This window comes from Lutra lutra, chromosome 4 (genome assembly GCF_902655055.1).
Source record: "Lutra lutra chromosome 4, mLutLut1.2, whole genome shotgun sequence".
NCBI classification, from domain to species: Eukaryota; Metazoa; Chordata; class Mammalia; order Carnivora; family Mustelidae; genus Lutra; species Lutra lutra.
Window position 1 is genome coordinate 977,510 of NC_062281.1, and position 12,941 is coordinate 990,450.

Sequence of the window (12,941 nt, forward strand, 5' to 3'; positions counted from 1 at the left end):
CTTGGGAACTCACATTTCCTTATGGATGGCCCCATCCCTTCGGGGAGCACTAGAGACTCCCCACCCCACCCCCCCAACACCTGTACTGCCATCACCTGTGGCCACATCTGACCCAGGAGACTCTCCATCTCCTCGCCCTCCCAGGACCTGCTCCCCTGCACAGGCAAACTGCTTTAGTCCCATACTCCCACTTCCAGTTCTGCCAGCCCTCTGTATAGGCACACCCCGCTGGGGGCTCCTGGTCACCAAGCCCCTCTGGCCACGTGCCCAGGTGTCCAGATCTCTCAGCCATTCTGCCACCACCACCCCCCCACCGCAGGGCTGGGCTTCCTAGGGCCCCACCTGCTCCTCTCTAGGCTATGGGGTTCCTTCCCTCCCCCTCATCCATCACCTGGGGGCTATGCCTCAGGCTCTCGGAACTCAGCCCACTCCCCCTTCACCCCCCAGCCGCCGGTCTTCCGACTGGCTCACCTCCAGGCCAGAACCGGGCCATCTACTCTCACTTCCTCTTTGGGCTCCCTCCCAAGTCCTCGCCTGCTTGCCCCATCGCTGGCAGCCCCCTGGTCTGGGCCCACCCTCTGCCCAGCTCTCGCCGCTCTTCCCACCTGCGCCTCCAGCAGGCGCCGGCAGCTTTCACAGGTGCGCAGAGCTCCCGCTCCTGGCAGCCCAGCCCCAAGCACAGCACAGCCCACATCCTGTAGACCGTGAGCTCCAGCCGGCAGTTGGGAAATGGCCTGTGTTCCAGCGCCTGCCTGAGGTCAGTTGTGGTGCAAGGCTCACCTGGGACCATGAGACAGGTGTCCCCCGAAGCCCCTCGGATCTCTTCAGCTCCCACTCTCCTGGACCCACCCCCTACCAGGACAGACCAGCTGCCAGTCACTGTTGGTGGCCAAGAACACAATGATCACAGTCAGGGGTTGGACCCTGGGGCACTGCCCTATCCTCTCTTCCACTTTTACTCTGGCTCAGAGTTGCAAATGCTGTCACATGATAGTCTGCACTGAGGCAGCAGGGGCACAAGTCCCTACCCACGCACCCCCAGCAACCTGAGGACAACCTTGTCCCTCTGATGGTGCTCTGGCACCAGGCAGGCCCCAGACCATTTGTGGAGAGAGGATGGGAAGCTGGCCCTGAGGAGCCTCCTAGGCCAGTCATTGGTGGTGTGAGCCTCCAGGGACAGCACTGGGCACTGGACAGACAGGAGCCACACAGGGACAGCAGGTATCCACGCAGCTTCTCATGGGCTCTGTACTAGACACGGGGGTCCTCTGAAGGGGGTGGTTTCCAGGGAAGGGGTGGTGTGACCTCGGAGGGAGTCCCCACTGAGAACAGAAGATAGGCAGGCAGGCTGGAGACGGACACGAATTTATTGGAGGAAGTGATTGGGCATGGGTGGGAACCTCACCCACCCCGCGGGGGAGGCCTGGACAAGCCCCCTGGATCTTGAGAATGTGGCCAGGCAAAAACGCAGGCCGGTAAAAGGGGGTTGGAGAGCATGGGGGACTCGGGGGTAAATCTGGGGCTGGGAGAGGGGCAGGGGACTGGGCAAGGGGCACGGGCTGAGCAGAAGAGCCCGGCTGAAGGCCGGTGGGGCAGCTTAGGAGCGGGGACCCGGGAGCAGCGGCAGGCGGCCCAGTGCCGAGCGGCAGACGGTACCGTACGCTTGAGAGTAGCCCCCGAGCGCAGCCCTTGCGGCGCCCTGGACCCCCTGCGAGGCCGAGGCGCTGAACATCCTCCGGCCGGGCCGGGGCTCCGGCCGGCCGTCGGGAAGCCCGCGAGGGACCTGCACACGGTCCAGGGGCGGCGTGAGGGGCGGGACCAGAGGGAGGGGAGGGCCCCGACTCTGGCGACCCCAGCGGCCCAGGGGGCGGGAAGGACGTCCCGGGAGCTCACCCGTCGCGCGCCGCTCGCGCGCAGCTCTCGGCCCGGGTTCCAGTCGCTCCGGACTAGGGCCTGGATGGCCACTTGGGCGGCGGCCTGCCTGGCGAGGGAGGGTGCCGCCCCCTTGCCACTGGGCTTCACCTGGGAAGGGGCGCGCCACCGGGTCACTGCCCGGTCCTCAGAAGGGATTGAGAGGGACCCTCCCGCGCCGACCTACCCACGAGGGTGCCGAGGGGGCCTCCGGCGTCGCTGCAGGGGGCCTCTCGCCTCTCCCGAGACCTCGTGGGGGCGGAGGCTGGAGCAGGGGGGCCGAGTTCTGCCGCGGAAGGTTCTTGGCTCCGCGGGCGACGTCTGGGGGGTCGGAATATCAACCCCCGGGTTAGTCTGGCGCAGCGGACGCTCGGTGGCTCCACCAGGCAGGGGCAGGGGCCGCGCCCGGTGCGGGGAGGCCGTCGGAGATCACACACCCGGCGCGGGCCGCTGAGCCCGGCCGCTCTGAGGTCTGCGTCCGGGGTTCCGCGTGGGCGAGCCCGGAGTCGGCGGAGGGGCGGCGCTGGGTCTGAGCAGGTGCGCCTGGGGCGGGGGGGCGCCGGCTTCTGCGCCCGGGGGTGTGCCCCCCACGCCCTTCTCTCTGGGGACCCGGCTGTTGGCCCTGCGCTCCAGGATCATCTGCGGAGAGGGAGGGGCGCTCAGGGGTGCACCGTGCGGGTGTAGAGGGTCCGGGGGTCGCTGAGGCAGGGGAGGGGCTCGAGGGTGAGCGCGCATGGGGGACGTCAGTGGTCGCCGCCACAGCACCTGATAGACGCGGCTGCGATACTCGGGGGCTGAGAGCTGAACTCCTTCGAGCACCGGGAGCCGCACAGCTGAATCCAGGGTCCACTCACGGGCCGGGCAGTGGAACCTGCCGCGAGCCAGCGAGGAGGGCGTGGCAGAAGCGGGACTCTCCGTCTCTCCAGCCCGGCGCAGATCCGAGACCCAACATCCAGCCCCGGCAAGGGAGGAGCTGGCCCGCGGCACCCTGCCCTCTGCACCCCGCCCGCCCCGCCCCTACCTCTGCACGTAGGGGTGCTGCAGTGCCTGGGCTGCGCTGAGCCGCTTGTCGGGGGCAAATACCAGGAGGCCCCTGAGGAGATCCAAGGCCTCCGGGGGTGTGTCTGGCGGCAGGAGGGTGTCCAGCGGCTGCCGTGGCCTGCGGGTGCCCGCTACTGTCCCCTCTCCAGGTGCAGGCTGCTCCCACACCCATATCTGTGGCAGCTCCGGTTCCGACCCTGACCCTCTGCCCAGCACCCCTTAACCGACCCGGTGCCTCTCTGTCCCCATGCAACACCCTCAGGCAGTCTGGCAAGGGGCGAGACCCCTCCCCGCCTTGCTTCGGTCCCGTCCTCTCCAAGCCCTGCTGCGTTCCTGTGGGCCTCCCCACACCTCCGGCCATGCTGGGGGACGCTGAAGGTTCCTCATTATTAGTGTGACCAAATTGCTGGCTGTGGGACCGCCATCAGAAGCCCAGGGCCCAGGTCTGGGCTGGCGGACTGGCCCACAAGTTGACAGGAAGAGTATCAGAGCCAGGCTCCTAAGCACCCCCACTCACCAGGCCCGTAGGCAGGGCAGGATCGAGGCACTGTAGCTTGAGCCAAGAGCCAGGAGGTCTGCAGATGGGTGGACGGAAGATGGTGTGTGACTGGGAGGGCCTGGTCCAGTGGGACCACTCAGGGAGGTCGGGGACCAGTGGTCTCTTCCTGCCCTGGGGAGTGCCTGCCTTTCCAGGCTTGGGCTGTCTGGCAGGACTGTGAGCTGGAATGCCTAGATTCATGCTACCTGTGCCTGCCCTTGCACAGTTTTCTCCTCCCGCTCCTGCACACGCACTCCACATCTGGGCATTCCCTCCTCCATGGAAGGACCCTTTCCCCCTCCCCCCGGTAAAGCAGGGACTCAGGGGAAGACAATAGGGCTCCCCCCACCTGGTTCTTCCCCTCTCTTTTGCCCTGCTCCCCAACGCCCCCCAGGGAAGAGGAAGGACTCCCTAGACTACCTGACCCCCACTGCTATCTTCCACCACCTCTCCCCCAACCCTCTGCTGCCCCGCTCCCGGCACAGCTGCTGGACCTGCTCCCGCCAGCCCCAGCTCCTGTCCTGCCCCAGCTGGACCCTTTATGGGCACTGCTTGGCCCTCAGGGACCTGTAGCTCCTCCCCAGGCCTATCATGTGTAGGCCCTGCCCTTTCCGGTCTTCCCGAGGCTCTGGACCCTTCCCCTCCCTTTCATCCCCAACCTCCTCTCCACCAGTCCCGGCCTGTCCCGTGCTGTCCCCTACAGCTCTGTGTGCTGACCCTCAGACTCCCTGATGCCCCGCAGGGCCCTGCACACACTCACCCTCCTTGGACGGCGGTGGGATGGTCTCCAGGATGAGCTCCAGCTGGTGCAGCGTGGACGTGCCTGGGAACAGGGGCCTTCCCCGAAGCATCTCCCCCAGGATGCAGCCCAGACTCCACATGTCCACCCCGGGGGTGTACCTGGGGCAGGAAAGGGTGCACGCATGGGGAGGGGACCCTGGAGGCAGAAGTGGAGGGAGGAGGGGACACAATCAAGGGGGCAGGGTCTGGGGCACTGGAAGGGAGTCGGTGAGGGCTCACGGGGGGCCCAAGAAGGCCTGGGGGGGCCCTGGCTGAGTGGAGGCTATGGGGGTGCTGCAGCGGATGGTGAGGGTGTGGGGGGGACTGATGCTCTTACCAGCTGGAGGACAGCAGCACCTCGGGAGCCCGGTACCAGCGCGTGGCCACGTAATCTGTCAGGGCCTGGCCCTCAGGCCCCTCAGGAAGGCCACCGAGGGAGCGGGCGAGACCAAAGTCACAGAGCTTCACTGAGCAGCTGGAGTCCAGGAGAATGTTGGACGGCTGCAGGGGAGGAGGCAGGCTGAGCACTGTCAGGGGTGGGTGCACACGGTGGGGGCGATGGGGCCCACGAATGGAGCACAGGGGGGCACCTTCTGGTCCCGGTGGATGACATGTCCCGAGTGGATGAACTTGGTGGCCCGCAGGAGCTGGTAGATGATGTAGCGTTTGTGGGTGTCCTTCAGCAGCCTGCCTTTACAGATGACAGCATTCAGGTCCGTGTCTAGGGGAGCATGCGGGTCAGCCCAGGGGCCTGGGAAGAGGGCACAGGTCTGCCCCCCGCTGGACCCCTCCCATGGCCGCAGCCCTCAGGTCCCACTGGCCTCCCTTGCAGCCCTGTCCCTGACCCTGTCCTGGGCACACACACGTAGTGGTTCCGTCAGCTTCTCAGGCCTGTTGGCTGCCTTGGTTGGTGTAGCAATGAAAGTCTGTGGGATTATGTTTAATACTTTATTTCCTGTCCCTTTGTTTCATAAAATAGGTAGAAAAAGGAAAATACAGCTGCAAGCAGCGGAGAAAGCAGGAGCCTTGTAGAGATGGGCTCAAGGTGGTCACTGCCAGGACCCGGTGCTGACACACGCCTGTGGTTTGTCATCGGGCACCAAGGAACTGTCCCAGCTGGCCACTATGGTGGCCTGGGCAGCAGAGGGACATAAAAAGGGGGGCAGGCCCCGGGAGGGCGCAGCACCAGGGCTGAGCAAGGCCGCACTCACCCATAGACTCAAACACGAGGTAAATGTCCCTGTCGTTCTCCGCCCGGATCACATCCAGGAGGCGGATGATGTTGGGATGGTCCCCAAGTTCCTAAGGAGAGAGCCTGGGGCTGTGTGCTTTGAGGGGCGAGGGTCCATGCTTCCCCCCTCGTTTGGAGCAGCTACACCTGGGGAGGAGGTCAGATGGCCCTGGCCACTTACCTGGAGCAGTGTGATTTCCCGGAACGTTCTCTGGAATGAGACAGAAATATGAGTGTGGGTTTGGATCTTGGAAGGCTCCATAAGGACCGATTCTCGTTGTGCAAACCACTGGACCGCAGGGTCACCGAGTAGATGGCGCTCTGAGCAGTGACAGAGACCCGCTGTGACAGAGCTACCAGGCACCAAGCAGCAGGGCATCACCCCACACCCCCGCCCTTGTCCCTCTCACTCCTCTTCTCCACTCACTTACCTGGGCATCCGTTTTATCTCTAAAGGCATCAAAGATTTTCTTGATGGCCACAACCTCACCAGTCCTCCTATCCACTGCCTTCCACACGATGCCATAGGCCTGCAAGAAGGCTGGTCAGCTTGCTGGGCGCAGAGCCAGCCTCCTGCCCCCTCCCCTGCCCCACCAGACTGCTCCTCCTGCCTGCTCTGGCTCCTAGGAGGGAATGAGGGTGTGGTGAGGGGCTGTGGCTCTGGGCGAGAAGGTCCCTGCAGCGGCGGGCTGCTCAGCCTGCTGCCCAGGACCCCGGCGGCTTCCAGAGGAGGGTGACAGGAAGCAAGACCCCAGAAAGAAATAAGGTCACAGATGGGAGATTGTGGATGGGAGAGGAAACCTGTTCTGGGCCCATTTACCCTCTTTCACATCCCCCTCCAGCCCATCAGCAAATCCTACTGGCGCCACACTCAGAATTCATCAGAATCCGACTACTTGCTACCATCTCTGCTGCTGCATTTGGTCTGAGCCTCTTGACTCTCCCACATCTCCTGTCTGGATCAGTACACTAACCTCTTAACTGGTCTCCTTAGCCTGCGCCACTGTCCATCCTCTACATACCAGACAGGGTAACTTGTGGCACCAAAGGCTGCTACCACCCTCTATGTCATGCTCAGCAGAAGCTCTTGCAGTTTCCCAAAGGCTCAGGTGATCAGAGCCCTCCCTCAGTCACTCCTATACAGGTTGTACCAACTCTGCCTTTTCCCCACAGCCAGTAGGTCCATGCCGCAGGGCCTTTGCACTTGCTGTCTGCACTGTTTGGAACATTGTTTCTTTCCTCCCCCATTACACACCCAGTCACCCACCTTCACATACACTCTTTTTTTTTTAAACGATTTTAATTATTTATTTGACACAGAGAGAGAGATCACAAGTAGGCAGAGAGGCAGGCAGAGAGAGAGGGGGAAGCAGGCTCCCTGCTGAGCAGAGATCCCAGGACCCTGAGATCATGACCTGAGCCGAAGGCAGAGGCTTAACCCACTGAGCCACCCAGGCGCCCCTCACATACACTCTTACACACAATCCCACATGCTCTCACACCCAATCACAAATGTATGTTTGCTCACCCAAGGTTCTGGCTCTCACTCCATGCCCATCTACCCACTCAGCCCCTTCCTGGGCCAGGCTTGGGATCCACCCATCGCCCTCAGCGACTGGAATGGTGGGCCCAGTCTCCTTGGAGTGTCCTGTGGGCACTAGAAGTGGCAGCTGGGAGCAGGGGACGCTCGGTGGGGTCTGGGGAGGGGATCTGTCCAGGGTCCCACCGGCCTGAGACCACTGTGGGCCCCCTGGAAGTAGGCACCGTTAGAACCCCGTTACAGGAAGCTGAGGCCCGAGGGGCTCGGTGGCTTGCCCAAGGCCACCCTCCAGTCGGTGGAGAAAACTGGTAGTGAGTCCAGGACCCCTGGCAGTGTCGGAGAGAACAGACCTCCCACGGGACCTGCCCCCGCCCCGCAGGTGGCCGGGCTCACCCCCTTTCCCAGCCGCCGCTTGAGCAGGTATCGCTGGGCTACGTGGTGGTCCACCTCCGCCGCGCACATGCCGTCGGGTGGGCGCCCGGAGGCCTCCGCACACCTGCGGGGCTGGAACTGTTGAATCCGGTTGCCTTGGAGACCGCCCCTCCTTGCGCCTGCGCCGCGCCGGGGTGGGGCGGGGTGTGCGGCCCAGACCCCACCCAGCGCCCCGCCCACCCGGCTCCTAGCCCCGCCCCCGCCTCCGAATCCCGGGGCGCGGGGCGTGCGTTCGCGGGGCGTGCGTTCGCGGGGCGTGCGTTCGCGGGGCGTGCGTTCGCGGGGCGCCCTCGCCCGGGCCGCTCTTCCCGCCGCCTCCCGCCTTCCCGCGTCCCCGCCCCCCAGGAGCGAGCGGGCCCTAGCGGGCGGGCCAGGGGCCAGGAGCGCCGCAGGAGGGGGGCTCTCGGGCGGGGCGGCCGGAGGCGGGCGGAGTGCGAGCGCGAACCCCGCGTGCTGAGAGCGCACTTGCCGACACGCGGGCGTCTGCCCCGGGAACGGCAGCGTCTGCCGCGCGGAACCGCACGCGAACGCCGCCCGCAGCTCTGCGTCCGGAGGCCCGCACGCGACGGACACAGAGGGAGGACACCGGAATGCGGCCGAGGCGTCCGGCGGCACGCTGCTGCGCAAGAGGAAAGACGCTGCAGGAGCCACCGGCTGCGCGCGACATCTCCAGGCCCGTCGGACCCAGGCTTCCGGGCACCGGCCCTTCACACTGACCGGCGGGGATGCCGTCCACGGCTCAGCGGCGGCGCCTGCGGTGGGCGCGAGGCGCTGGAACCTCGGTGCAGAAGCGGCTAATCGTGGTGAAGCTCCCAAGGGTGTACGCTTGGGCCTCAGTTACCCGAATCCTGCTCTGTAAGTACAAGGTTGTGTCTCCGTGTAGAGCTGGAGGATGCGCAGAGAAGCAAGGTGGGAGGGGCGGGTCTCCTGGCCCCGGAGAGTATCCAGCGCTGGACACGATGCCCTCCCCCAGAAAACGGCCGGAAAACTGGACCAAACGTGCAAAACGACTTTCTGTGAACTGGACAACAGGCAGTGCAGGGCTGTGGTCTTGGGAAACCAGGAGCAAACAACCTCTTGACTTCGGTGCCAGCTCTGTGTCAGGGAGGAGTTGGGGAAGATTTCCACCGGTCTGCGATGGGGAAACTCAAGGACTCCATAAAAATCTGCTTTTTGCTCTGTTCCTGCTTGGATTATTGCTAGGACCTGCAACCCCATCTCATCCAGGCCTCCGATATACAAGTAGTATATGTCCTCCTTGTAAGGGACAAGGAGTCCGTGATTTCTCTGGAACAGATAGCGCCTAGGGAAGGACCAGGTAAGAATGAGCAGACAAGTCATCATATGCATATCCCGGACCGCCAGGGCCTCACACCTCCGTGCTGAGGCCTCCTGGCTCCTGGGAAGACCACCTGAGCTCTCATCTTTGTTCTGACCACGTCCTGGATGCCTGAGGGGACAAATAGACCAGGCCACCATCCTTGATAAAAAAAACAAAACAAAACAAAACAACAACAACAACAACAAAAACCTTCCCCAAAGACTCAACTCATGTTCCTTTCCCTCCTGAGTCTCCCAGATGCTCTGTATCTGCTCTTTATCAATAGTCCTGCTTTCACGTCCTGCTGGCTCCTGTTTGACTTCTATCTTCCATGAAGCCGAGGACCATCCTGGCTGGTCCTGTGGGACCCCCTGGGTCCTTGGACCCAACCTGTTGGCATCCAGTCCACAGAAAGAACAACTTGGTGGCAGGGGATGGGGGACGGTGTTGCTGAACAATTTCCAGGTTTCACGATGGTAGGGAGGTCATAGCCAAGCGGACGCCACGGCATCTAGGAGAGCCCCCAGACAGGTCACATCTCAATAAAGCGACTAAGTGAGCTCTAGACTAAAATCTATTGCACACCCATCGTGAGTGTGAACAAACCTTAAAAAGGACAGGAAGCTACAAACATCACCTAACTGCCGGCCTAAAAGCGCCAATGTTCTTTAAAGGGAAACAACAAGAAAACAACACTCAGTAACAGAAAATTCAAAATATCCAGCATCCAGAATGTCATAAAAAGTTACTAGATTGGGGCGCCTGGGTGGCTTGGTAGGCTAAGCTTCCAACTCTTGTTCTCAGCCCAGGTCTCAGGGTTATGAGTTAGCATTGGGATCCATGCTGGGTATGGAGGCTCCTTAAAATAATAATAATAAAAAAAAGTGACTAGATTTACCCAACTAAAAATATGGGCAAAGAATTTGAATAGACACAGTTCTGAAGAAGATATACAAATGGTCCACAGCACATGAAGAGTGATTAATGAACATAATTAATGCAATCAAAGATTCATGAAATCCTGTGAGGGGACTGCATCAGGTGGAGGCCAGGAGTGTGTCTGGGATACCATTTACCAAGGACAGAACAAAGGAGACAGGAGTTTACTGAACACAGCACCAGGAAACAGCAGGCAGGACAGCAAAGGAGAGAGACTGCCAGGAGGCAGGTGTTCCAACAAGTACTTGCGCACAAGTGTTCTTAACATTCACAAAAGCCAAAACGTGGAAACAACCCGAGTGTCCACCAAGTAGGGAATGGATAAGCAAGAGGCGGTCTATCCACACAGTAGAATGAATTCAGCCCCAAGAAGGACTGAAGGTATGCTACGTAGTACAATGTGCTGCACCTGAGACGCCACGCTGGGTGAAAGAGGTCACAGACAGAAGATCACGTACATGATTCCACACACATGAAACATTTGTAATAGGTACGTCCACAGAGAGAGCAGATTGGCAGCTTCCTGGAGTTAGGGAAGGAGGATGGGTAGTGACCTTGAGGGTGGTGCCAATGTTTTGTGACAGATAGAGTAGTGGTTACAAAGCATTGTGAATGTGTCGAATGCTGCTGAGAGGTATACTTTAATGTAATTTTATGTCCATTTCACCTAAATAAAAAAGTTACAAGGCTTGTGAGGAAGCAGGAACACATGACTCATATCCAGGAAACAAATCAGTTGATAGAACTAGACCCATAAATGACAGAGATGATGGAATTGACAATGACTCGAAACAACAGCTGTTACATGTATGCTCATGGATTTAAAGGAAAACATGAATATGAGATGAGAAGTTATAAGTTTTAAGAAATAACCCAGTGGAATTTCTAGAAGTTAAATTATCTGAACTTAAAACTCACTGGATGGACTTAACACCAGAAGAGATATCAGCGAACTTGAAGACACAGCAATAGGAACTATCCAAATTAAAAAAGGGGAAAAAAATTAAATTGAAGAAACTTTGAGAAAGTATCAAGAGAAGAGAGCGATGCAGGAAGTATATTTGAGAGAGTAATGGCTGAAATTTTTGCAAATTTGAAGGAAAAGTAACACACTCACAGATCCAGGAATTTAAATGAAACCTAAGTAGGAAAAACACATAGGGAGCCATAATGAAAAACACAAAGGGAGCATATGATAACTAAATTGCTGAAAAAGTGATTAAAAAATACTAAAATTATCCCAAAAAACTTAATAAAAGGGGGGAACAAAAATAACTATAACCACAGATTCTTGTCAGAAAACAATTTCAAGCCAGAGGACAAAGCAAGGACATCCTTAATGTGCTAAAAACAAAATAAAAATTACACAAATTAAAACAAAAACTGCCAATCTAGAGTTATATACTCAGAGAAAATATCCTTCCAAAACGAAGACAATACTTTTTCAGACAAACAAAAGCTGAGAGTATATAACAACTGTAGACTTGAACTACAAAAAATATATTTTTTAAAGATTGTACTTATTTGTCAGAGAGAGAGGGAGACAGCGAGAGAGCAAGTGAGCGGCAGGCAGAGGGAGAAGCAGGCTCTCCTCTGAGCAGGGAGCCCGATGCGGGACTTGACCCAGGATCCCAGGATCATGACCTGAGCCAAAGGCAGACGCTTAACCATCTGAGCCACCCAGGTGTCCCTGAACTACAAAAAATATTAATGAAAGTTTTCTTGAATGAAGAAAAATGATTCTGGATAAAAATCTGGGTTGACAAATAAAGAAAAAACCCTAGAAATGGGATATAGTGGCTAAATATAAAAGACATTTTTCTCATCTAGTCAATTTCACTGAAAGATAGTTGACTGCCCCAGCGAGACCTGGTAACTCAATGATATGATCAAAAGCCTATCTCAAATCCAATCATGACAAGGATGAGATACCACCTCGTGCCCATTAGTATGGCAAGAAAACTCCAAAAACAAAAACAAAAACAAAACAAAAACCCAAACCAAACCAAAGAAATAAAAACCCAAAAAACAGGAAAATAAAAAGTGTTTGTGAGGATGTGGAAAAATAGGAACCCTTGGACACTGTCCATGGGATTGGAAAATGATGTAGCCAATATGGAAAACAGCATGGTGGCGCCTAAAAAAATTAAACTTAGGGACGCCTGGATGGCTCAGCCCTTAAGCGTCTGCCTTCAGCTCAGGTCATGATCCCAGGGTCCTGGGATTGAGCCCCATATTGGGCTCCCTGCTCGGCGGAAGCCTGCTTCTCCCTCTCCCACTCCCCCTGCTTGTGTTCCTTCTCTCTCTGTGTCTCTTTCTGTCAAACAAATAAATAAAATCTTTTTTAAAAATTAAAATTAGAATCACCACATGATTCAGCAATCCCACTTCTCGATGTGTGTGTGTAATCTCAGTGTATAGTTTCAAAAGAACTGAAAACAGGGTCTCAAAGAGATATTTGCACATCCCTTGTTCATAGCGTTATTCACAACAACCAAGAGGTAGAGGTGACCCCAACGTCCAGTGGTGGGTAGACAGATAAACACAATGTGGTATAAACATATAACGGAGCACTGCTCATCCTCAGAAAGGAGGGAAATCTTGTTACACGCTACAACATGGACAACACGGACACAACATTGAGTGAAATAAGCCAATCACAAAAAGACACACACTGTGTGATTCTTCTTGTACAGATATCCAAAGTAGTCAAAGTCACAGAAAACCAGAAAGCAGAATAGTGGTTACCAGGGGTTCTGTGGAAGGGAGAATGGGGAATTACTGTTTAATGTGGACCAAGTTTCAGACTGCGAGATAAAAAAGTCCAGGAGACCAGTGACTATGTGAATATATGTAACAACGGAAATGTATTTAATGCCACTGAACTATACACATAAAATAGCTAGGGTGGTAACTTTTATGTTGTTTTTTTTACCACAACTAAAAATAATTTTTTAAATAGAAAATTGACTTTAAAGTAGATATAGTAACAATATATTGCGAGGTCTATAACATGTAAAAGCAAAACGTATTATGCCCATACGCAAAGGAGGAAGATGGAAACACACTATTGTAAGGTTCTTACATTACATGTGAAAAATGGCAATATTATTTAAAGATATATATATATATATATATATATATATATATATATATAAAATAAAAGTATTTTACTTTTACTTTTATAAAATAAAAGTAAAGTAAAAGT

General features: G+C 56.7%; 1 protein-coding gene across 3 annotated transcripts; it reads right to left on the reverse strand.

Moving 5' to 3' along the window:
* Positions 1-1,354: 1,354 nt before the first annotated feature.
* MAPK15 (mitogen-activated protein kinase 15) lies at positions 1,355-7,587 on the reverse strand. Of its 3 annotated transcripts, XM_047728483.1 has the most exons (14): positions 7,435-7,585; positions 5,933-6,031; positions 5,683-5,712; positions 5,482-5,572; positions 4,861-4,991; positions 4,608-4,771; positions 4,251-4,390; positions 3,470-3,527; positions 2,933-3,070; positions 2,677-2,782; positions 2,349-2,550; positions 2,099-2,232; positions 1,894-2,022; positions 1,470-1,783 (listed from the first exon to the last, which is right to left on the reverse strand). In XM_047728483.1, the coding sequence occupies exons 1-14, from the start codon at positions 7,501-7,503 to the stop codon at positions 1,598-1,600; spliced, it is 1,677 nt and encodes a 558-aa protein (XP_047584439.1). In that variant the 5' UTR covers positions 7,504-7,585; the 3' UTR covers positions 1,470-1,597. The 3 variants fall into 3 exon arrangements, with proteins under 3 accessions (XP_047584437.1, XP_047584438.1, XP_047584439.1); XM_047728481.1 differs by having other exon boundaries at positions 1,355-2,022; positions 2,933-3,004; positions 7,435-7,587; XM_047728482.1 differs by lacking the exon at positions 3,470-3,527 and having other exon boundaries at positions 1,355-2,022; positions 2,933-3,035; positions 7,435-7,586.
* Between the last annotated feature and the right edge of the window lie 5,354 nt (positions 7,588-12,941).